Raw genomic sequence first — 26,706 nt, 5'->3', positions numbered from 1 at the left:
GAAACATATTTCAGAGTCTACATTTTCGCCGAGAACAGCCACTTGTCCACTGGCGACAAAGACTTGGGGGGGGGGGGCGCGACAGCAAATTCCGTGACTAGGTCTCGCTGAAGTCCAATGATATGAGACACAATTCAGCTCTCTTATAGAAAATGTCGCTGAAAAGACTCTTCCCAAACCGATCCACCACCCTAGACTCCTTGTCCGGAGGATGGACCGAAGAACTTTCCTGAGACAGCTCTCTTGGTGGCAGCTGCAACCACCATATCATCTACCGGGGATCCCTAGTACAAGGCATGTCTGTCTGTGGGAGGAGAAAGGATCCTGTCTGAGCATTTGGGTACTTGCTCTATGGCGTCAGGCTCCTTCCATGCCCATCCACTAATGGATCTGCAGGAGGGGACACCTAGGATGTACATGGGCCCATGCCAAAGGCCTCCAGGAATACCAACTTATCCGTAGAGTGTTTTGGGGCTGACCAACCTCCCTCTGGCAAAGGATTTTCCATGACGTCTCCAAAGGAGACATCCGCCAGAGGTGACCTGGGGGAGCTCTCCCCTTCATCCAAGTTAGTATCTTCTGTGAGGGACTCAGGGGAGTCCATGTGCCTCCTCTTACACAAGTGCTTACGGGGTAACCTCCAAGTGCTTACGGGGTAGCCTCCTTAGTGGGACTCTGAAGAGGGCTCTTATGTCACGAAGGGATCCACCTGGGGGTCTAGCATGGGCTGTCCCTGGGACAAGCAGATGGAAGTAGTGACCAAATCTATGGCAGCCTGGGCAAAGTCCAAGGCAATGGGCTGGTGTCAATCCTTGGGAGAGAACCCTTTCCACCACGTTGAAGGCCGAAGGAGAGCACACACCCTTAACCAACAAGGAAGAAGCGTTCCCTGGCTCTGTCGTGAGGATCGGGGCCAAGGTAGCCAGGGTTCCGAAGGAACGGCTCAGATCCGACAAAGTCGGAGCAGAATACACCTCCTTTCCCTCGGATCAGACTCCCAGTTCTCGGCCCTGAGAGTTACTCGGATCCAAACAAGTCTGATCAGAGAAAGTAGAGGTAAATAGCCGGCGTCAAGGTTGGAGGGACCGTCTGCATCAACCCCCCAGCTCAGAGAATCCTCAGATCCATAAACCCCAACACTGCAGGTCAGGGAAGGAGAGATTGAATGGAAGGACAGAGGTCCCCTCTCCGGCCAAAGAGGAGCCTGGTAAGACTCCCATTTGGATTTGAGTCCGAATTAACCTCCGCAACATACTGTCCATGTCAAGATGAGACAGCCTCAGAGTTGACTGCGAGGAGGCGATTGACTCTGATCTGGCTGGTCTTTGAGACTACCTCGAAGGCAGCCTCTGGTCAGAGGGCTCCGGGGAGAACCTCAGGGAGTGGAGCAGAGGAGAGGTGGTCCTGACAACTTTAGCAGGCGGACTGGGAAATGGCTCCCACTCTGGAGAGTTTGCAGTGCCTTTCCGCTCTTTCCTCCTAGTCTCTCGTCCTTGTCTTTATCCTTTGACTTGGACAGAGTCTCAGAAGGCTTAGAGGGAGAATGAGTCCCAACCTGTGGGGGAGGGTTGGTCGGCTATTGGAGCCGATTTAGAGGTCGTCAAATCCAAAGCAGAAACTGGTAGCAGGCCCTTAGCTACCAGCTTTGCCTTCCTCTCTTTCAGTGACCTAGGAATGAACCCTGCACACTCACACTACACAGCAAAGATAGGTGGGGAACACCCAGGCAAATAACAGTGTGGCCATCAGCCAGTGAAAGCTTGTGGCCAACACACTGTGCATTTTTTAAAAGTTGGTTTTGTCTGCTCAGCCATCACCACACCACTCAGCCAAAACTAAACCAGCAAACGCACACAAAAGACGGTTAGGCCTACACTACCTCAATTCCAAACTTTTTAAACTACTACTTTTTGACAGAAAAACAGACCATCGATGGAGAAGGAAAGGAATGACCAAAAAAAGACTACACACTAACAATATACCAAAAAGTACCACTTACTGCACCCAACTTGGAGCTAGAGATCATGATGCGTATGCATGAAGCGGCAAATAAGATCTCAGGGAAGGTAGGAGATGTGAGGAATTATGGTTAAGGGGAGGAGCTTGGAGCAGATGATTGAAATATATTGCCGGATCAGATATGGATCTGAATACCCACAGGTTGCAGATTAAGTTAACTACTTCAGATCACTTAGTTTTTGTGTATAAGAGTGCACTCAGAGTAATAGCAACCTTTAAAACAGAAGAAAAAGAATAAGACTAGGCCCGCGCCCATTGTGTGCACTATCAGACTTCAATGCCTAAAAGGAAAAAGTGTAACAAAAGTGTTCAGTTTAAAATTTAAACTAGCATTTAATTTGGAGCCATCAAAAATGATTAAGGAATACACGAGCCACCTAAAGTATGTCCTTTATAACATTGCAAGCTGGTGCTAAAATAAGTTAATCATAGCCTCACCTCAGGCTTCGTGCCCACTGAGTGGCGCACAGCTACAGTTATCCCACTCTACAAGGGGGGGATCCACCTTAGATCCCGGAACTACTGCCCCATCAGTCTGACAAGCCTGATCTGCAAGGCCATGGAACGTATTATCATGGAACTTATAAACAAAGACATTGGCAACCTTCAAACACTAGACCCCACCCAGATTGGGTTAATGAAGGGCAGATCTGTCTCCTGAACTTGACTGACTTCTTTGACTCGGTCTCCAGAGCTGCGGACGAGGATAACGTGGTCCACACAGCCTATTTGAACCTCGCCAAGGCCTTTAACACCATCCCCCACTCTGGAATCATACATAAACTTACTAAGCTGAGCATTAATCCCTACGTCACTCGATGGGTTGGCAAGAGGGCCAAAGAAGTGCTCTGCTTGACAACTGCCTTACTGACAAAACCCACACTGTAAAAGTAGCAGACTCCAAATCCAGCCCCAGACAAGTGCCAAGTGGTGTACTTCAGGGTTCAGTCCTGGGATCACTATTGTTTGGCATCTACTTCTCTGAAGTACATGCCAATACTAAGGGACTCTGGCTAACAAAGTTAGCAGAAGACTGAAAACTGGGAGCCATTATTGAATCTCCAAATGATGTGGATACTCTACAAAAGGGCCTTTACAGAAACAGATGCTTGGTGCCAGAACAATGGGCTCAAGCTCAATGCCAAGAAATGTATAGTTATCCCCTTTGGGAGAAAACATGTAACCATGAATTACCACATAGGTGGCAGTACACTAAACTGTAAGTGTGATGAGACTTGGGGACAGTGGTCTCACCTTAGATAACCACATTGCCACAACAGTCAGGAAATCCCTCTGTGTGGCACACATCACTAAGGGCTTTTCATCCAGAAAAAAAAGGAGGTCATTGTCCCACTGTACTCATCCCTCATTAGACCCATTATAGAATACAACACCCCATTTGGTATGTACCTTTCAAGACACCTGCAACAACTGGAAAGTCCACAGAAATAACTCACTAAAAGAATCACAGGCCTAAAGCAGATTCCCTATGCCGACTGCCTTAAAAAACTCCAGCTATACTCTGTCACATATAGTCTACTCAGAGGCGATCTCTGCTTAACATACAAGGACATGTCAAACCCAGAGGTGTTGGACATGCTACACAAGAAATCCCAATTCCTCAGAGCCTCATGCTCCAGGGATCTAAACCTTGGCATCACAATAAACAAAACATGCTGGAGGGATAGGTTCCTGACCCAGAGACTCCCCAGACTCTGGAATAGTCTGCCCATACATGTCAAGCAGAGCACCTCTTTGGCCCTCTTCAAAAGGAACCTTGACGATTGGATGGGAGAAAGGAAATTCACCCCGGGGATCACGTTAGTCAACTGAGAAGCAATTAGTGTGGGAAGAAATAGCCAGGGAATTGCTATGGCTAGGCTTGTATACGCCCTAGGTCCGATAGCCTAGTACCAACCTATGAACCTATAAACAGTTTGATATTTGTTTTTAAACAATATAAGTAAGTAATGTTAGCAGTAATCAGTCCCATATCGGTCTTTTAAACAGTGGGGCAGTTTTCCGAGATCTAGTATGCTTTTCATGGAGCAATAATTAATAAAGCCCCGTTTTTCTAAAAGAGTCCAGGTTTTAGCTGCCACAGTAGTTCGTTTTTCTGAAAGATTAGGGTTGTCTGCCTCCAATTCCAAAGTCCACATGGTCAATAATTTGACATTTAAAGCCGATGCATCTTGTGTAGCTGTAGGTGCAGAGCCAGTGTCCTGTACTCTGCTCTAATTTCAGAAAAATGGCCAAAAATATTTCTTTTAAGTCTGTTAAATATTTTCCCCACATAAAATGCTTCCAAGTCATTGCAGCTAGCTCTGTAAACCACATGCATGGAGTTACACTCCCCTCCCGTGCTGGTTTTAATCATTTTCTTTAAATAAGGGCAGAAAAACAGGTCCTTCTCCTATATGTGCTGACAAAAGACATTTGACTCCATACTTAATTGGTGCATATATCCTCTGGTCTGGGCCTATCTTCAACCAAACTCCTGATGTTCCAGGCTTTCTTGCACACAAAGGAAGGAGGTTCTCTAAAGATGTCCATTAAATATGAGCTTTCAGTAGTTATGGCCCAGTTCTTTCTAACAAAATTAACAATGCTGTAATAGTCAACACTAAATGTCAAGATATAAATGTCTTTAGACTTGTTGTCCATAGATTTCTTTAACAACCTCTTATAAGGCCTGTTAAGTGCTGGTGAATTTGTATTTTTTAGTTCAATTATAGGTTCCAAAATGCTTAACATATTGTTCTCATATCCCCTCACTAAAAAAGTAATTTTCAGGTTCATTTAAGTTCTTAAGGAAGGTCCCATTTTTGTGCTGATACTAGCCAACCTACAGCCATGGGACTTAATGTTACATATCATCCTGGTGGGATAAAGACACTTATGTAGCAGGAGATTTACTCTGGTAGGTTTTCTGTAAAGATCCGCTTTGATTAGCTGGTTAGCCTATGCAGTGTTAAACTGGTCTTCGATTGTAATTTCTCTCTAGTTTTCTAGTTTCAGTTTTAGGTAGCACAGTCTCAGATTACACTATGGTGTTAAGGGCAAAGGGGGACCTGGCTAAAGGAATGATTTTAATGCTTTTATTGCCCTCAACAGAAACACCTCCTGTAACTACTCCCTTGCTCCAAACAACCCATTATATATAAATAAGGAATGTTTTAATGCTTTTCATTATACTCAACTATGATCACTTGTGTGCGTTTCAATAAAGGATATTCCTGTTTTACTCATTTGATTTTGTAGCATGTATTTTAGTTAGATTTCTATTAAGTGAACTAAGAGCATAACATAATTTAGGAAGTGAACATCGCACCCTCCACACTGATGTTTCTTGGTTTGTTTTGGACCCAGTATAGGTTGCTTACTGTTTTTTCTGAAACTTAGAGGGATACCAAAAATTTATTTTTGCAGTCTATATAAAATGTCATTAACATTTAACAAATTAAACCACAAACAGAAATACCATGCTGATTTAATTTCTGGGAAAAGCTTCCAAGTCTACATCTTAGCACGCACTCAGGGCCATGGAAAGGACAGGAGGGGGGGTATAGCTGCACATAAGTCTACACAGGTTTCACAAAGTGGTATAAATGGGTTGGCTTAAAAAGGCTCTAGGGCAGTTACTCTAGTAACCTCCTATGATCTTACACAAGGTGGCAGACGAGAAAACCTAAAGACTGGAAGAATTAAAGGCTGTGAAACTGGCCTGCACCATGGACGCAGAGAACTGCAGTGAGGGAGGCAAGGCAAAGAATAAGGAAGATAAGTAATGGAGAACCACAGATATCAAGCATTAGAGCCAGTGCCCTGGCATGGCCTGATTAAAATCAAATGATCTGGAAATTACCCATCAAATTTAACTACATCTCTGGCCAAATTCCAAAGGACTTGCATCAATGGAAGTCACTTTCACAGAGAACAAATCTTTTGGAATTGCGACTGTTACTTAAAACAGTGACATTGTGGGATCAAGTTGGGGGAGGGGTAGGGGTGAACCAACATGTACACTTTATATGTTTTAATATATTTTCATGCTACTCAGAACAATTTGCCCCATGAAGAGCATCCCCAGAGGGAAAAAACTCACCTTCGCCAATTTTTTCTATCTTGACGTAGTCATCCATCGTGGTGTATCCCCTGCAATAAAATAGCACACTTATTACACAAGAATATTTATAATCCTTAATCATACACTAAAAGCTAAATGCATAACTCAAAAAATGTTAAAGCATTCTAACAAAAGAAATACATACAGCTGTGTTATGAACTTACCATAAATGCAGATGTTTTGAAAAGTTTTTGTTTCGGTTTTCACTTGGGATATTCTGCCCTGCAAATAGCCCAAAGCCAGTTTTCCAGAACTCTACCTCCACCTATACTTTGGCAGAAAGGCCCTCCTATAAACATGTCAGTGGTATAAGTGGTTATCAGCAGATTTTTATTGCCCCAACCAAAAGCCAAGAGGCATACCATCTGTAACAAACCCCAGTGTACCAAGTGGAATGTTGTCAGCTGGTCAAAGTCCACCACAAAACAACCCAATCCTACTCCCCTTTTCTGGAAAGCAGCAGACAAACCAGGGATGTGGCCCTGGTAGAGTAGTGTGAGGGGGAGGTATAATCTACAGATAGTACTGCCATCCCAAATCTAACAGGTGACCAAATGGGTAGGAGAAACCAGGGAAATTATAGAACTTGAAGGAAAAAAGGCAGATGGAGGCAGACTGCACTGCAAATGGTGAAAATTTATATGCATGTTACTCGCACAGCTTTACTACACTCATCTTCAAAGTTGCAATTATTTCTTGGGAAAATTTCCAAAGCAGCCAACATAAGGGAGGACCAACATGTTAGCTAGACGTAAAGCCCTACAGGATAATGGAAACATCCTGCCCAAAATATGGATGCAGCTAACAGGTTACAATGTTTAGACAAGGTGTACACAGATGACTCTGCTAGTTGCTTCAACGATATAATGGGTAGCTGCTGTGGCTCTAGCAGGATTTGGCCTGGGATAACGGTTTTCCGATGGTGCTGGTAAAGAAAAATAACGAGCTATTAATTTGGAAAGGGTTTGTTAGTTAACAGGACTACCCTCTTTCCCTCTAGAAATGCCTGATGAGACATTTTAGTTAGAAGCCATTTCGGCTGTATGCGCATCTAGGGAATGGACACTTCTCAGAATTTTGTTGTTCTAAATGTGGCAATTAATAGTTTTAAGCATCAGTTCTGAAACTACTTATGGCATGGAGGAACACAAGGACATATTGTTCTGACAGAATACCAGAGGGGTGCATTTACACATCAGCTACTCCATCTCAAATCTCCAAACCATGACAGCATAACCACAAACTGTGAATTCCAAGAGAACAAACAAAAGGGTTGGGGCAATGCTGTTGATGGTTCAAAGTGAACCAAAGTTGGTGTCGCTTGGACATAGTTGAGATACCATGATAGAGCAATCTGCTTTTCTGGTAGGACTGAAATGGATCACACCCCTGAGAAACAAACGAAGGCCTACAATAAAAGGGAGAATCCCTTGGTTAGACCGGTTGAAAAAACATGCATGTTATACAGGTGTCCGAGATATTCTAAGACCAATGACGCTAGTCTTTCTAAGGGTTCCTGGACTGGGATAAGAAAGAATCTAGACAGACACTTTACTAGTCAGTACTTTCTTTCATTAGATTCCCCACCCTCCTTCACAATATACATAATGTCCTCTGAATATCTGTGCCTACATGGAATAGAGTGCGCGAGACAGCGAGAGAAAGACCAAACAAATTACTCAGAATTATTTTTAACTCAAGTACATAACTTTTGATCCTCTGTAACCAAGTGTTCTTGGATTAATTCTCCTGGTGGCGACAGTCATGGGAACATGCCTTAGTGGCTTTAAAAGACCAGAGCCTGCATATGTCCTACTTGTAGTGCCTAGCAAATATGAGAGGACAGACAACTGCACAAATGCCAACCACCATGGAAAAGGTACCAGAAATAAAAAGTTAAGTACTCACCATAACGTTCCATCAGAGCTACTGCTTTTCATTTGTCTTCAGCCTATGAGAAAACTGATCCGGTACGGATCTGACTTTGCCACATTTTCCAGCATCAGATCAGAGCTCCAAGCTCCTCCCCCTAACCATAATCCCAGTCTCCCACCTCCCCTCAGTTGGCTGCAGACAGTAGCACCCCGACCTAACCAACTAGCTAACACACTGGCAGTAATACCATGAAAGTACCACAAGGAAGACTAAGGCTTACTATAGTAAAGGATATGCATCTTCCACCTGGTCCACCACACAGCTCACCTAAGGCAGGAGGAAGGGACAGCTGAAGACAAATGAAAAGCAACAACTCAGATGGAACATTATGGTGAGTACATAACTTTTTATCTGACCTGTGGGACAGAGTCCCCAGCTACACGACCCTGGGAGGTCATCATGAAGTATATTCCGAAGAACGGTGGAGCCAAAGGATGCCCTGCTTCTGGACAGGAGATCCAACTTAGAATGAGAAATAAATATGTACGATGGATGCCCAAGTAGCTGCAGAACAAATGTTATCCAAAGAAACCCCATACCAAGAGGCTGAAGTAGCCACAGACCTGGTAGAATTGCCTTAACTGGACCTGGTGGAGATAATCCTTTGGCAGTATAGGCCAGAGCTATGACCTGAGATCCAACGAGTAATTGTTACCTTTGATACAGGTTTCCCCAAGAAAGATTTAGAAAAGGGAAAAAAAATTATCAGACTTACAAAAGGACTTTGTTCCATACAAACAGAAATGCAATTGCCTATGATCATCAAGCAAATGCAATTTATACTCTGCTTTCTTTCCAAACTTTCAGAACAAGGGAAAGATTGATGACCTGGTTAATGTTAGATTCTGAAGCCACTTTCAGAAGGATGGGTTCGTCCGTAAGGAAACCCTGTCTTTATAAAACACCATATAAGGGGGCTTGACAGAAGGTCTGATTCTGACATATTTAGTCGAGGTAATAGCAACCAGAAAAGCTTCCTTCCAAGCCAGGAATTGTAAATCCACTGTAGCTGCTGGTTCAAAAGGGTAAGACACCAAGGATTGTAAGACGAGAGTAAGACCCCAAAGGGGTGTAGGGTCCTTGACTAGAGGCCGGAGTAAAAAGGTACTTTTCAAAAAGGTCTTACAAAGCTTGGAGGAAGCTAGGGTAGTCAGATGGTCTCCTATATAATGGCTGGAGATGGCTGCCAGCTGAACCTTTACCGTAGAAAAACTGGCAGCGTGATGAAGAGTCTGCCAGAAACCCCAACATGACGGAGTGGAGCAGTAAAAGAAGGGTCCAAATCGTGCCAAGACACCCATATTGAGAAACTTTTCCACTTACTGGAATAAACCTTCCTAGTGGAAGATTTGAGCCACTACTAAAATCTTAACCGGAGAAGACAGCCTGGGAATCCCAGCTATCACTGGAACTGGAAAAGCCAAGCCATAAGCTTCACACTAATTAGATCTGGGTATGGGATGCCTGAGGGAAGAGAGATCAGATCTGAAACCGGATCCAAATGTCAGAACAACATATTGCATGAGACCACAGAGGGGAACCAAACTTGGCGAGGCCAGAATGGGGCAATGAGGATCACTAACTGCCCCAGCCGTCAAGCTTTCTGTACAAATTTCAGGACCAGAGAAGTGGAAGATAAGCATACAGAACTCTGGAGGGCCAAGCATGAACTAGTGTGACTCTGGGGGACTCCCTGTGGGGGGGGGGGTCAAAAAGAAAAACTCACTGCACTTCACGTTGCAAGGAGAGGCTAACAGATCGCAGCAAGGAAAGCCCCACTTTAGAACGATTTGTTCCACTACTGAAGATTTCAGAGACCACTTGTAAGGCATCAGAACAGATCCAAGCTTATCCGCCAGAATGTTGGACTTCCACAGAAGGTGCATTGCCACCAGAAGACAGCCGGTGGAGATCTCCCAGTCCCACAATCTCATGGCTTCGCGACAAAGGAGATACCACCTGGTTCCCCCCCGTTTGTCGATGTACCAGACTACCGATATGTCTGTCTGGATGGCAATAGTTCCTTAGGGAAGATGGGTATGAAGAGCTTGCAATGCCAAAAGCACCACCCTCATCTCCGGACGTTGATATGTAGATGGGTTTCTAGGGCAAACCAAGTGCCTTGGACTGACCTTCCCATGCAATGCCCCACCCACCCCTGAGTAAGTAGTAGTAAGTGGTCATCAGGACAGGAAGGATAAACAGACGACCCAGAAGAAGGTCCGGGCACTGAAGCCACCAGCAAAGCTAATCCCTTCAGGCCAGAGACAAACCGGAAGAGATCATGGCAGATCTAGCATGGTCCACTGGAAAACCCTCAAATGCAGACTAGCCATGGGGGAATCAGGGTGATCAAACCTGCCATGGACCCCAACACCCAAAGAACTAGCTCCCCAGGGGGATACTGGGTCTTAACAATATACAACACATGATCTCAGAGGGATTGAAGTCTGTCCGGAGTTAGAAAAATCTTGCTCAGAGTGGTATCCAACAGAGCTCCAATGAAATCTAGAACTTGAACCAGATATAATAGGGACTTGAGATTTATGGCTATGCCCAGCTGGTGGGTGGTCTGGAGAAGGAGATCCCTAGCTTGACAAAGGTGATGCCTTGAACGGAAAGGAGCAAATCGTCCATGTTGGGGAATACCTGGAACCCCTGCAGCCGCAGGTGAGCTGCCACCACTGCCATCACTTTGGTGGTGAACACTCTGGGGGAGGTGGCGAGACCAAAAGGTAGTGCTCTGAACTGGTAATAACAGGCCCCCAGCCGGAAACGGAGGAACCTCTAAGAGTGCCTGTCCATTTTGATACAGTAGTATGCATCCTGGAGATGCGTAGAGCACATCCAGTCGTTTCTCTGCAGAAAGGGCAGAATGGATGGACAGTGACCATCTGGAATTTTGTTTTGGCAACTGACAGGTTTAAAATTAAAAGATCCAAAATGGGTCTCGACACCCCCGTTGGTCTTTGGCACTAAAAAGAAAGTGCAGTTGTGTACACTTACCATAAATGTAGATGTTGAGTGTATTCACTGTAGCAGTCATTACATTTGGGTAATCTGCTAGCAGGTTGCCCTCAGTCAGCCTGATTAAAGTCTTGAGTCCTGCGTCGGTTGCTGTTCCTTCTTCCATGATGTCAGGTCGTCAGGGATATAAAACATGCAGCCAATGCCATTACATCAGTTTTTTTGCCCCATATTTCAGGTGCCCCCCTAATGGGGAGCAAATAAAATTAAAAACACAAAAGTATACCTCCAACCAAAAGCAAATGCACCAAAAAGGATTTTAAGCATAGTAAAGGAAAGTAGAGATATAGCCAGAAAGAAGTAGGGGGCTGGAGGGAGGGTAACCAGGACTGCAACAGTGAATACACTTGAACATCTACATTTACGGTAAGTGTGTACTATGTTCTTAGTGTTTCACTGTTGCAATCATTAAATTTGGGTAGATTCCCAAAGCTATGGTTCATAGGTTCATACTAGGCTATCTGCCCTAGGGCTTTTATAAGCCTAGCCAGAGTGTGTTTGGCTTTCGCCACCCATTTTAAATTAATTTTGCTATGCCCTTTTTTGAGGTTAGTATACTGTGCCTCTGTCTAACAGTGACACAGAAGTGATACCCGGGGTAAACCTACAATCTCCCATCCACTCAAGATTCCTCTTGAAGAGAGGAAATGAGGGACTCTGCCTAACCTGGACTGGGATTTTATTCCAGAGTGAAGGGAGCTTCTGGGTTATGAATCTGTCCCTCCAGCATGTCCTATTTATTTCAGTGCTAAGGTTCAAGTCTCTCAAGCGCATAGCTCAATGGGATTTGGATTTTCTGAGGTGCAGCATGTCCATTAATTCCAGGTTGGACATGGCTTTATATGTCAGGCACAGATCGCCTCTGAGCAGGCGGTATGCCACGGAGTAGAGCTGTAGTTTCTTTAACCGGGCAGCATATGGCATCTGTTTGAGCCCTTTGATCCTCTTGGTGAGGTACTTTTGGGGTCTTTCCAGTTGCTGCAGGTGTCTGGTAAGGTACATCCCAAAAGAGGCATTGTACTCAATTATGGGCCTGATGAGGGATGAGTAAAGAGGCACGATGACCTCCCCTGATCTAGATGTGACTCCCTTCATGATTAGGTGGGCTATATAAAATGCTTTTCTAACCACTTCCGCCACGTGATTGTCAAATGAGAGATTACCATCAACTTGGGTCCCCAGGTCCCTAATTACTTCTTCTGTACATAATGGATTACCACCTATGTGGTAATTTGTGGGCACTTTTTGCCAAAGGGGATGACTATACACTTTTTGGCGTTTAGCTTGAGGCCATGGCTCTGGCACCAATTGTCTGTTTCTAGGAGGCCCTTTTGGAGGATACTTGTCGGCTGGAGAGTCGATTATGGCGCCCAGTTTGCAGTCATCTGCGAACTTGGTCAGCCACAGTCCTTCCGTGTTGGCCTGTACCTCCTAGAAATATATACCGAACAAGAGAGGTCCTAAGACTGAGCCTTGTGGGATGCCACTTGTAACTGGTTTGGAGTCTGACATGGCTCCAGCAATTCTAACCATGCGGGTTCTGTCCTTGAGCCAGTTTGCAACCCATCTAGTGACATAGGGGTTTATATTTAAGCTGGTGAACTTATATATAATGCCCGAGTGGGGTATTGTATCGAAGGCTTTTGCCAGGTCCAGGTAGGCTGTGTGGACCACCTTCCCTCGTCAATGGCCTTGGTGACAGTTTCAAAGAAATCGACCAGGTTTAAGAGGCAGGGTCTGCCTTAAAGCCGAACTGGGTAGGATCCAGTGTCTGTAGGTCCCCAATATCTTTATGAGGTCCATGACGATCCTTTCCATAGCTTTGCTTTGTTGGGAGGAGTTTACAACATTAGGGCCAGCTATAAGGCCCTGCAAGACAGCAGTGGCAAAACCAGTTCTGGATTTAGAGAAAAAATTGGTAAATGATGCTTGGTGAAAGTAAAAACAGAACTCCAGGTAGCAGCTTCTAGAATATCCCGGGTAGGAACACCTCTGAGAAAGGCTGCAGAAGTAGATGCAGCCCCGGTGGAGTGAGATCTGATCCCCTGGGGGATGGGTTTTCCATGGTGCTTAGAGCAGAAATGAATGTAATGGCTTATCCATTTAGAAATGGTTTAGAAATAGCCCTCCCCTCTGCCACTGCAGCAAATGCTACCAGCAATTGTTCAGATTTTCTTTGAGATTTAGTCCTGTCCAAGTAGAATCCAAGTTGTCTGTGCACATCCAAGGAATGCAAAATCCGTTCCCCTTTGTTTTGTGGATTGGGAAAGAAGTTTGGCAAATGAATGGACTGATTAAGAGCCACACTGGAAAACACCTTGGGCGTGAAGGATGGATCGGTCCTCTGATACCCTGTCCACACCAAAGATGATGAAAAGCTCCACTGCCATAAGGGCCTGTAATTCAGATATCCTTCTAGCTGAAGTGATTGCTAAAAGGAAGGCTGTTTTCCAAGAAAGAAATTTTAAGTCTGCAGTAGCAGCTGGCTCAAAAGGAGGTAGAGTGAGCTTCTCCAAAACAAAAGTTAAAGGTCCCAGGTAGGGGCTCTCCTGGGTGGTCTCAAGTTCTTTGCCCCTCTAAGATACTGCTTGAGCAGAGGATGAGAGAAGAGGGGTGCTTCTGTGTTATAGTGAGCTGAAATAGCCGAGGTGTGGATTTTAATAGAGGAAAAAGACGGGCCCATGTGAAGCATCTCAGTTAAGTATTGCAAAATCTGAGGTAAACTGGGCTCTGCTGTGCTCATCCCTAAAGATGGCACAGAATCTTTTCCATTTTTCAGCGTAAGATTTTCTAATCCTAGGTCTTCTCGCCTCCAAGATGACATCCATCACAGGTTTGCTGAGGGATAAGGGTGAATTTAAGTGATTAGCCAGGCTGCAAGTTTCAATATTGGAAGCTGAGGGTGCAGAATATGGCTCTCCTGCTGAGACAGCAGGGAAGGGGTCTGAAGCAGGTGCCATGGAGATATTTGCGACACTGTGCAGGAGTGGGTACCAGTGTTGGCGAGCCCAGTCTGGAGCAATCAAAATCATCCTTGGTTTGTCCTTTGACTTTTAGCAGAACTCTGGAGAGCAGAGGCAGAGGGGGAAAGGTGTAGACTGATAGGTTTAGAGCATCCACTTTCCAGGCTTGTTTGTGGGGAGTCCTTCTGCAAAAAACTTGTCCAACTGGTAGTTCTGGGGGGGAGACAAATAGATCTTTGTCTGGGCTCCCCCATTTTCTTGTCAACATGTTGAAAATCTGTGGTTCCAGTTGCCACTTGTGTGGGTCCATGAGTTTTCTGCCTAGTCAGTCTGCCAGTGTACTCAATTTTCCTGGCAGGACTTGGAGCTTGTAGGTGCACTTGGTAGCTCAAGGCTTTGTTCCACAATGCCATGGCTAGTCTGCAGAGGGGGTAGGAATGTGTACCCCCCTGCCTGTTTATGTACCACATAACAGTGTTGTCAGTCTTTACCATTAGTTGTCCTGGAAGAATGTAGCCCTTGAAGGCTGTCAGAGCATTCTGTACAGCTAACATTTCTTTTTGATTGATATGTAGGTGCATTTGATTTGGGTTCCATTTGCCCTGAATGCACTTCCCTGCCAGGTGAGCCCCGCCCCCATGCATAGTCTGATGCATCTGTAGTTGGGGTTTGGGCAGCAGGGGGTAGTGTGAATGGCAGTCCCTTGTTTTGGTGACAGGCCTCTGCCCACCATAGGAACTCCAGGTGGAGGCAAGGTAAGATAGGAATCATTGTTTCCAGGCTGTGGCGATGTTGACTCCATAGACCAAGTACCACTGTAGTTTCCTCATATGCAGTCTTGCATATGGAATTAGAAGATTGCAGGAGGCCATAAACCCAAAGGCTTGCAGTATTTATCTTGCAGATAGCATGTTTTTTTTTGTGGCCACTTGTTTGAAGTAAGTTACCAAATGAATTTGCTTCTATGGCATGAGGAAAGCCATCTGGGCAGTTGTATTCAAGCTTGAACCCAGGAATGCAATCTGTTGACAGGGTACCATTTGTGATTTCTTTTCGTTTATGGTGTACCCCAGACAAGTTAGGACCCTTTTTTACAAACACCAGATGACGTAGAAGTATGCCCTGGTTTTCTGCCTGAATTAGACAATCGTCCAAGTATGGATATATTTGAGTATTTCTTTGCCTGCAAAATGCAATAACTGGAGCCAGGCACTTTGGCTTGTCTACTGCGCCCAGGGTATTCACAAAGGGCAGTGCAGAGAACTGATAATGCAAGTAGCCTGCTTTGAAGTGTAAGTATCTTCTGCAAGATTCCCTGATTGGGATATGCAGGTATGTTTCTTTTAAATCTAGAGTTGCCAACTAGGCATCTTTGCCTAGCATAGGAAGTAACTGGTGAAGAGTCAGAACCTTGAATTTTGGAATCTCCAGAAAGGTGTTTAGAGTAGACAGGTCTAGGATTGGATGCCATGATTTGTCTTTTCTGGGTACCAGAAAAAGCCTGGAATAGAAACCTTGTCCATTTCCTCTTCTGGTACCAGCTGAACAGCCCCCACGGTTAAGAGGGAAGTACTTGTTTTTGAGCCTCTGCCCACTGATTTAGGGGCAGGTCTGGCCACCAGTTTGGTGTTGGCAACGTGTGGAAATTAAATCTGTATCCCTGGGACACTATTTGTCCTGGGTTATGAGTTCCCAGTTCTTTGCATGAAGAGCAATCTTTCCCCCCTAAGTGCTTGGTAATTTTAAAAGGAAGTAATCGAGACTTGTTTACCATAGGGGGTGTCTTGTTATTTCCAGATTTGGAAGTGGAGACCCCCACCACCACCACTAAGTTCTGAGAGTCCCCTGGGACTGGAACCTGAGGTTTATGCAGTCTCTGGGCTTGGCTTGAGAGGATCTGGAAGGGGCTGGAAAAAGACCAGTTCTTAGTAGGCCAGTGCCTACTAAATCGTGGAGGTTGCACTTAAGAAATCTTTAACAGTTTGCATAGATTTAGCTTCATCTTCCATCTTTTTTAGAACTTCTTCAGCCTTATTGCCAAACAGGTGGTCCTGATTTAAAGGAGCATCCAACAATTTAGCTTTAACATGATCAGGCAAAGATTGCTCCTTAAGCCAAAGCATGCCTGCCTTCTAAGCACAGACCCAGTAACAGCCCTGCAGGAGGCCTCTAAAGAATCAAAACCACAATGCAAAGTATGTTTTCCAACTTGTTCAGCAGAATGCATTAAATCCTGTAAATCTATTTTCCACAATCAGGAATCATCATTTTCTCTGTTTAAGCAGTCCAATAATATGCTGTTAATATTTTAACATACGAAATTGGCAGTTTAAAGCTCCGATTGCCAAGGTTGCAGAAGTATAAACCTTTTTACCCCATCTATTCAGCGCCCTGGAGTCTCTATCAGAAGGGGTAGGATTTTTAGCAGTAGAAGACTTAATGCCCTTGGGTCCCTGAGAAATGGTTTCTGGATCTGCAACAGGATTTTTGAAAAGGAACTTGTGGGACTCAGGAATCCTGTAGTATCTGTCAGGTTTACTAGGAGCCGGAGGCAGGGAATCAGGGGCCAAACTGGATTCCGAAAACACAACAACCTTGTCTAATACAGGAGATATAGCGAAAGGCCTATGCTGAGGTAGAAGGAAATACCTAATCCACTTTTTTTGAATCAGAAAATTCCTGACTTTCCCAGTGGAAATGCTCTCTTAATGTACGTAAAGTTTCCCCAAAAGAAAAATCCTCAGGAGGGGAAGAAGAGGGAATGGAATCCTCTGCATCAAAATCCTCATAAGTAGGTATGGACAAATCCAGGTCATTAGAAGAGTCAGAAGAAACAGAATCCTGATCAGAAGATTCATAATCAAGCTCAGCCAAAGGCCTCTTGGGGGGGTTGACTACCCCAATTAGATCTTCAGCCATTTTGATAATTTGTTTTTTAGGCATAGGGGCCTGAACATGTGGCTTGGGTGTCTTTTTTTAGACATAGATAGAGATTTAGGCCTTAGTAATGAAGGCAGTGTCCATTTAATATGCAAGCCTGTAGGCCTGAATGCACCCTCAGAAGCCTGTGCCTGAACAGCGGCTCTGGACCCATCCAAGGTAGAGACATCCGCGGGTTCCATAAATGAAGCATCTTGAAGCATACCAGACTCTGAATGGGTCTCAGTAGAGGCCTGCGAATCAGAAGTAGCGTGTATCAGGGGATGCAAAAGTGCCTCACTGAGTACCGGCAACTGGCTTAGAAGCATCGTTGGCAGTTTTGGACCTTGGCGGCTTGTGTCTATCTTTGCGTTTTTTCAGAATCCTGGTAGTCAGATAGCTAACAGACATTTCTGGATAATTAAACCCTGAACCAAAATATTTAGAGGCAAAAATGTACCGACGACGGATAGTGCGCTGATTAAATTAAGCGCAAAACCGACAGCAAGGTACATCGTGGTCAGGGCCTAGATAAGGAATACAGTATGAATGAAAATCTTTGAGGTATTTGCTTTCCACAAGTAATACAATTATTAACTTTTACTGACATCGGTAAGGAGCAAGAAAATGTTTTCCCAATGGGGGTACTGAGCTTTAAGTTAAAGACTTCGGTTCTGAAACTCGAAAAGGAAAATTTCAGGAGTCGGCCGACAGGCATTTGCAAACTGCTTCTGCTTCAGCACCGCATGGCAAGAAAGACTGATGTAATGGTGTCGACTGCATGTTTTATACCCCTGACAACCTGACATCATGGAAGAAGGGACAGGAACCAATGCAGGACCTAAGACTTTGTTAATCAGGCCGACTGAGGGCAACCTGCCAGCAGATTACACAAATGTAATGACTGCAACAGTGAAAGTAAGAACATCCTGGAACAGATGCCTAATCCGGACTGATCTGGGGGGGTGGGCTGGATGACTGAGCAGCTTGGAGATTTTCCACTGCTGCTTCCTCACGTTTCGCGGGTGGAACACCCGGGAGGTGTTTGGGCAAAACTGGAATTTGAATGAAGGGGATAGAGCACCTTCTGGGTATGATTTGCAACATCCAGTGATAGGCTGTGAGACTCCCAGGCTGTTGTGTCCAGCGAGAGACCAGCAGTTAGGCAACCCTTCAGGGCTGCTGCACAGGTCTGTCCCAGAAGGAATCCTCAGACCCCTGTTTCCTCAGACCTCCTCTGTCGCAAGGATGGTGCGTCAGTCATATCCCCCTCAGCTTCTGGTGGAGGGCAAGTCCTGAGCATCTTGGGAATAGCCCAGAGGCTTCTGGGGCAACATCCTCTTCACCACCCACTGATTCCGGGAAAAGGATCGTTGTGGGGTTGAGAAGCGGATCCCGACGGCTGACAAGGTCTTCCATTCTCTCGGTTTGGACCAATGTCTCGCATACAGTTTTTCCAAAGAAGGTGGAGCCATCATAAGAGGCATTTGTAAGAGATGCCTTGAAGGGCTGAAAGAATGTAAAAAGCCAGCGCCAGGTGGGATGCCTGATGGCAACGTCTGTGCTGACTGCCCTAGAGGCATCTTCAGTAGCATGCAACAGAAGCTTTATAGAGGTTTGTTGGAAATGGAAGCGAGGGTGGCCATACAGAAGTATACCTTTTCTTCTGCAGACATGGACCCTGGGGCACACTCCGCGACCTCTGACCAGGTCCTGCTGAAGTCTGATCATGTGCCAAAGTGGTTGAACGCATGCACGGCAAACGTGGCTGAAGAGTAAACCCGCTTACTGAAAACGGTCCATGGCCCAAGACTCTTGGTGTGGTGGATGGACAGAGCTCTCCTGAGTGAGCTCTTTCTTGGCGGCCACCGCAACCACCATGGCATCAGCCAGGGTCCCCTTACACCAATGCTGCTTGTCAGAAGGCGAACAGAATCTTATCAAGGAACTTGGGGATGGGCTCCACTGTGTCAAGTTCCTTCCATGCCCGAGATGTAATCACATTCACAAGCAGATCCATGGGAGGGGAACACCCAGGAGGTAGAGGGTCCTGTGCCAAACTCATCCAGAAACCGACTCATCTGGTTTGGGTTCTTGGACAGACCCCCCCCCCTACTCTGGTGTATGGCGCCAAGACTCAGATTGGATGGGCCAACTTCGAAGCTAACGCCACCCCTTCAGATCCAGCTTAGAGAGCTGGACAGCTCAGAACTAGTTGGAACCAAACCACTCAAGGCAATGGTCAGAGTCAAGGTACCTGGTACCTTCAGCGCCAAAGTCTCAACACTGAGAGGCCTCAGACCCAAATACTCCACAGCCGATGGCCAGATAGGAGGAGTAATTAGGAGAAAAGCAGACTACATGCTCCCAGCCTCGGAGGAGGAGGGTAGGGCAGGCAAGACTAGTCTGGATGAATTTCCACATTTTGTCCACCTCCACTTCAGAAAGACTGTGGTTGGACCGGATGGAGGAAACTACAGATACGTGCCTTAAGAGGCACCTGGAAGAGATCGATAAAGGGGATTGGCCCAGAGAGACCTCCAGCTCCGGAGAAAAGCAGGGCAACCAGAGCAGAGGGGAGCCCGGGCTGGGAGCCGGGTGAGAGCACTTGTTGAAGGACCACTTCCTGGGCCTATCCCACTCTGTCGGTGCTTCTCCCCATCCCTCTTGGTGGGTGGTTGAGTCCCAAATATTAAAATTCACTTGCAAGGAACTTGTAGCAACACACTACAATGCTGACTGGACGTGCAGCAAATGAGATCTAAGGGGAAGTAGGGAGACAGGGGGATCATGGGTAGGGGAGGACTTTGGATCCAATGCTGGAAATTGTGGCTGGGTTGGATCTGTACCAGATCAGTATTCCCACAGGTTGAAGATCAAATGAAAACTTTAGATCTACTGATCACGTACAACGAAATGTAGGAGTTGCAAGGGGATTCAGTGTCTGTTATTGTTAAGTACTAAGCTAGCTGCCTTTTAGGCCATTTTAAGCCTAGCCAGTTTCCCTTCAAATGCAAGAATCAAACCCTGTACCTTGTTGTCCGAGGTAAAACACCTTAACCATTATGATAAACCCCTAATCCACTCGCAGCAAAATTCTAACAACTGGTTAACTACCTGGAGAACACGGGCTTAGAAACATTTACCAAATTTTGTCTTAGCAAAGAAAAACCTGTTGCTGCATAATCTATACTACATATAGGCACCCATACAATAAAACGTGTTATTAAATAAAATGTTTAACAAAAGTACATACTTCCATAATGATAAAGTCCAATTTTCATCCAGTTCAATACATGGGTTGTTGGATCAGACGTCTGCCCAGATTCTGAAGCTTCCTTGGGGCTAGCACTCTGACTCCTCCCTTATCCATAATTCCCAGTACTCCACCATAACACTTCAGATCTGGTCATGTGTTGTCTGTTTTTCTCCTTCAAGTGATGGGTCTTGAATTCAAACAGTCACTTTTCAGACTTATGATCCATAGCTCAAGCTCCTCCACTCAACCATGCATTACCTCAGATCAAGTTTGATCCCTTTATTTTGACTACATACCAGAAAAGTCAAAAAATGAGTAAAGGAAATGGGCGTTAAGGTACCAGAGACAAGAAGGTAGAAGTACTGGAGCTAAAACAGGAACAGACAAAAAGGGAATATCCTTAAGATCATATTAAAGTACCATACAAACCTTCCATAAATGGAAGGGAGGTTGAGAAAGGATGAAAAGACAGATGCATTATGGTGGCAAGTACATAACTTTCGCATCAGATGGTCTTTTTCATTTGTTTCGCAACCAATGGGATAGTCTCTGCAGCTGCTGAAACCCCAGGTAGCCCTCGTGGAAGAATAGTCCAGAGAATGACAGAATATGCTGCCCTATACCTTGAAAACATATCCAATTTGCAATGAGTAATAAAGGTATGAGCATTAGACCAAGTGGCAGTCCCACAAATGTCATCTATACAGGCTCTTGCTAAAAACGCAGAAGAGGAAGAAACAGATCTTGTGCAATGATCCCATGCTGGTTTTGTTAAAGTCAAGTCCTTTTCTTTTTAGAAGTGAGAAATATAAATCAGTGAGCCATCTAAGGTCACTTTGGATACTAGTGACCCAATTTTGCCTTGGAGAAAAGAACTAAAAAAAAAAAAAAGTTATGCACGTACCATAACATTCCATCTATGATGTCCATTTTCTTTCTTCAGTCTGTGGGTTTTCGGTCCGACTCACCTGCTTTACAAGCCTAGGATCCAAAGCTAGAGCTCCTCCTCTCCATCCCATAATGTCTCAACCCCCACCCCTGACTGCCTCAGATTGAATTTACTGCCAACACATATGCAGAAAAATATCTATATAACAAATTTAGAAGTAACCACATATCCACCATACAGAACTAAAGGAGAAAGAGTACAGTTCAGGGACTCAAAATAGGAACAGTGGTTCCTACTAGTATCTCCATCAAGTCTTTCATAATTAAAGAAAGGGAGGAGGAGGGCAGGGAAGTTGAGGAAAATTGAAAATGAACAACAGAATGTTATGGTATGTACACAACTTCTTTATCAGAGGTCATTTTCATTCGCTGCTCAATCTGTGGAAAAGTACCCTGCTACAAAACTCCCAGGGTGGGCCTCATGGAAAGATATTCCAGAGCACTGCAGAGCCAAAAGCAGCCATATTCCTGGAAATGATTTCCAATTTATGTATAATAAAGGTATGAGAATTTGACCAAGATGCATCTCCACAAAAGGTCATCAACTGACACACTAGCAAAAGGCTTGAGATGTCGCCATGGATCTTGTACAATAAGCTTTGACACATCCAGACAAAGGAATACCTTTCGAGTAAACAAAGGAAATGCAATCTCGTAGCCATTTAGCCAATGTGGATTTGGCAACTGATTTCCTAACATCCGATAAAGATATGAACAGTTGATGAGACTTCCTGTAAGATTTTGCCCTGTCTAGATAAATATGCAACTGCCTATGATAATCATAGAGATGCAGCGTGTATTCTCCCTTGTTTGAAAATTTGGAAAGAAAACTAGTAGGTTAGCAGACTAATTTTTTCTGTCACTAAATTTCCGTTAAGACAGGGTATCCTTGTAGACCAACCAGTCCTTTTTACCTATAAAGATTTAGACAAGGGCTTGCAAGTTCAGAAACTTTTTGCTGAGGTGATGGCTACTAAAAAAAAAGCGGTTTTCCAAGAATGACACTTCAAATCTACCTTAGCTCCAAGTACAAAAGGGGGGGGGAAGAGACCCAATGCCTGTAAAATCAAACTGGGGGGTGGATCTTTGATTGGAGGACAAAGGACAGACAAGTACCTTGATACCTCAGAGAAGAATTGCAGTTTTGTCAAAACTAGACAGGAAGAATTCTTTCCAATATGAAAAATTGAAATGACTGCTAACTAAACTTTCAGTGGAATAGCCACCTCCATTTTCGGATAAGGAACACCAGAAAATCCAATACTACCAGAACAGGAGTTTTAAAATAATCCATTAACTTCTGAGCCCAGATGGAAATTTTTTTCTACTTTCTCTTGTATATTTTTCTGGTAGATATTTTGATGGAAAAAAACAGAATGCTTTGGACTGGGGATGAAAGCTTGGAATGTCTAGCCATCATTGGAATTGGAGAAACAGTGGTCAATTTTAGCCCTTGAAGATCCAGGTGAGTCTACCTTGAGGGATGGAAGAATAGATCTAGAAGTGGTTCCAGTGTCCATAGCAAGCAGATCAGGCGAGACCAAAGGAAGGTAAACCAGACCTGACTAGACCAGAAGAGAGCAATGACATTACTTTGCTCTTCAACCGGTGTGCTTTCTGAAGGAATTTGGGAAATAGGTGTACTGGGAGGGGGAGGAATGTATAAAGTACACTGGGGGGCCAAGTATGGACTAAACCATCTCTTGGTGGTTGTCCCTGACTGGGGATCAACGCAAGGAACCTGCTGCATCTGTTGAAAGGGGGATGCAAAGATTGCAGCAATGTTGACCCCATTTGAGGAAGATCACGTTTGCCACTAACTGATTTAGAGACCACTCGTTAGGCAAAAGTAAAACTCTTGAGCTTGTGTACTAGAATGTTGTATTCCCTGGAATGCGAGTTGCAGTTAGAAAGGGGTTGGTAGATTTCACCCATTGCCACTCACTGCTTTTCATCACAGGAGGTAAGATCTGGGATTCCTCCCCGCTTGTTGACTTACCACACTACAGACATATTATCCATCTGCATAGCAATAGTCCCTAGAGAGAGAGAAAGCTGCGTAGTGCTGGAAACGCTAGAAGGACTGTCATATCCAGAATGTTGACATGCAAGTTGGTCTCCTGAAAATTCCACATACCTTGAACCATCTGTCCTAGAAAACACCAGAGTGCCAAGCTGACAATGGATGCCTTACAGATTGGTGGGGGCAAAGGTGCATCATTGGTTGACTGAGGGAATGAAGTCACCAACAGAGAGAATCTTTGCATACATGTGAAAGCTTTATCAGTTGGGTTCAGTGAATGGATGGTGTGAAGACCATTGGACTAATAGTGTCCACTGTAGGATTCTCATGTGCAAGCACACTGTAGGTAATAGGGTTATTGTGGCAGCCATCTAGCCTAACAGCCTGTGCACCGATTTTGCTGGAGGTTCCAGAATTGCTAGAATCTGCATGATATGCAGCCTTAAGATCAACACTATCTGAAGGTGGGGTAAACCGTAGTTTTGGTTGTGTCCTAATGTGCTTCAATGAAGTCCATCAATTGGACAGGTAGTAACAGATTTTTGCATGTAAATGGCTATGCAGAGAGTGGGAACAAATAGTAGTCCCTGGCTTCGATGAGCACATTCCTGGTCAAAGCAGTTAGGAGGCTGTCCAAATAAGGAAACACATGGAATCCCCCACAGTCCGAGATGAACTGCAACTACTGCCATGCATTTGGTGAACACCCTGGGGGCTGTGGCGAGACCAAACAGGAGCACTCTAATTGAAAGTGACTGGTTCCCAACCTGTAGCCAAGATACCCATCTGGAGCACTTGTCCATTTTGATGTGGTAGTATGCATCCTTCATGTCTAACGAGCACAACCAGTCATCCAACTTCAGAAGAGGCAAGATTGATTGGATTGTGACTATTCCTGAATTTCGTGTTCCTTACTGACTTGTTCAGAGATGTTACATGTAAAATTGGTCTTGGGTCCCCTGTCTTCCTTAGGACTAAAGAACCTTTAATAAATGCTTGATCTGACTTATCCAGGAGATGCCATTCCACTGACTTAGAGCAGCTTTGAAATTTCTATAGCTGCTGCTACCCTCTGATTTTATGGTACATCAGGGAGGTAAGTTTTTGGCTTGGAGAGATTTAAAAAAGGAATGGAGTATCCTCTGGATACAATCCTTTGCACCCATCAGTTTGAGATGGCTATCAAGGCTGCCCTCTGACTGCCTCCAGAGCAGGCAGTCAGGCACTTTCAGTGGCGCTGGAAGGGTCTGTCCAAAAAGGAATCTCAAGACCCCTGATCTTGCAGAGCCTCTAAGCCCCGGGGCAGCCTCTGCCACCATAAACATGCCCCACCGGTGCCCCTGGGTGAAGTGTCTACCTGAGCTTCTGAAAAAAGACCTTGAGACTTCAACCACAGTTTTTTTTTCCACCAAACAGAATCCTGGAGAAGGATCTTCGTGGTGTGGAAAAACGGATTCCTGACAGCAGATTAGGCATTTCCTTCTTTCACTACAGGAGTGTGCATATCTGTGGGACTAAACAAAAAAACTGTTAAATGGTGCATTGAAGGGTTCCACAAAATCACACAACCGCATCCAGGCATGGCACCCAATAGAAATACCAGAACTGGCAGAACTTGGTGCCCTCTGCAGCATGGGAAAAATCAACCTCATGGACGAGTTACATGTTGGAGAGTAGGCATTCTGGAGGGAAAGGTCCTCCATTCCTCAGACATGGGTTCCACGACTGAGCTAGAGACAGTTCCTTGATCAAGTCCTTCTGTAGCCTGGTGAAGTGGGATAAGTAGTTTAGCGCTCACAATGTAAACATAGCTGAAATGTAAACCATCTTTCCAAATTAGTCCAAAGCACTTGACTCCCTGTTAGGGGGATGGACAGTGGAGCTTTCCTGAGCCAGCTCCTTTTTGGTGGCTGCCACAAACAAGGCATCTACCAGGATCCCTTTGGTCCAGTACAATCTGTCTGTGGGAGCACGAGTATCTTATCCACCTGTTTGGGTATGGACTCTGCAGTGATCGGTTCCTTCCATGCCCTGGTAAATACGAAGTCAGTAAGTGAATCCACAGGGGAGGACACCCAGGATGCAGATAGGTCTGTGCTGAACGCCTCCAAAAGCAGTCTCTTCTGGTCAGGGTTTTTAAGAGGACCCTCCACCTTTCTGCCAAAAACGTTCTAAGAGGTCTTTAAGGGGGGGGGGGGCGAGAGTCAGGTGGAGATGTGGGGAACCCCTCCCTTCCACAAAGCCAGTGTCAGCAGTGACCTACTCCTGGGGGGAATCCAATTGTCTCCTTGCACAATTCTTCTGAGGGACCGCCACAGTGGGGTGCTCCAGGGAGTTATCAGAAGAAAAATAAAGGGTTCCACGTTTGGAGGATTTTCAGGACTGGCTGTCCCAATAGTAGACGTTAAGTCTCAGGTCACAGATCCTATGGAGATCGCGACTAGATCAGATGGTGGGAGTCGAAAGAATAGCCTCTCCACCACCTTGAAGGCAAGCTGACTTCACAGATCCGAAAGTTGTCCCTCCAGAGCCGAAGCTGACCAAGCAATCTTCTCTGGAGTCCCCACAATCATCCGCAATGAAGGGGGAACTGGAGCCAGGCTGAACGCCAAGGGAAGAGACAGCGCCAAAACCTTCAGAATTGAAGTAAGCGCCCTGGACTCTACGTCTAAGCTTTGGATCCAAGAGGAACTAGGCCCCGACACTGTTGGAGCAGAGCATGCACGGGAGGTAGTTAGCCTCAAAGTAATGACTCCTTCTGGATCTGATGTCTCCGTTCTCAGGACCACTGATCAGACACCTCTGAAGCAGGAGATCAGATTGGAGAAGGAGCTACAGGGCAGAAAGGAGAATGTCTGCTCATGGATCCAGAAGGGGACAGAGCTGGCAAAACCCCCATATGGATCTGTGTCTTGAGAAATTTCCTCAGTCTATCCATCTCATGCTCAGACAAGCTCCGGAAGACCTGACAGACGATGCTGAAGATAGCCTGGAGACACTCTTGGGATAGGCCTCCTTGAGAAGAGATGTCTGCTATGATGCACCCAATTCCAAAGTGGCTGGAGAAGCACAGGGTGGGGGGGGGGGATTGTATTTGAGGAGGCAGATCGTAGTAATGCTGGATCTGAAGACCTTGGATCAAAGGTTTTCGGAGCCTTTTTTTGGCAACTTGCAGGAGGATCTCTCAAGAGGAACACTTTCTATATTCCCTGGCCTCCTTATGTTTCTTGACGGAGGTTTGAGCCCCTGAAGCAGAAGGCACAGAAGATGCAGGAGTAGGAACCAAGCCCTTTAGAATGGAGCTTGTTCCTACGCCAGCATTTGCAGGTTAAAGCTTTCACAGACTCCACAAGAACAGTCCAATTGTGCTAGGCCTAGGCAGTAAACACATTCCCTGTGAGCATCAGATAAGGAAATCTTGTGCCCACATTTCTTAAAACCCAAAGGTTTATCTGACTTCTAAGCCATGAACAACCAAAAAAACAGC

General features: G+C 45.3%; 1 protein-coding gene across 1 annotated transcript in view; it reads right to left on the bottom strand.

Moving 5' to 3' along the window:
• The window catches only part of CDK1 (cyclin dependent kinase 1), a gene marked incomplete in the record, with an annotated part of 842,019 nt that overhangs the window by 627,781 nt on the left and 187,532 nt on the right, over positions 1-26,706 (bottom strand). The window contains 1 exon segment of the mRNA XM_044056395.1: positions 6,125-6,174. Within this exon segment, the coding sequence (XP_043912330.1) occupies positions 6,125-6,161 (37 nt within the window).

Source organism: Protopterus annectens, chromosome 14.part0, assembly GCF_019279795.1.
Source record: "Protopterus annectens isolate FY-2018-M chromosome 14.part0, PAN1.0, whole genome shotgun sequence".
Classification (NCBI taxonomy): domain Eukaryota; kingdom Metazoa; phylum Chordata; order Ceratodontiformes; family Protopteridae; genus Protopterus; species Protopterus annectens.
Note: the sequence above shows the minus strand (reverse complement) of the source record. Positions and strands in the feature narration are given on the sequence as shown.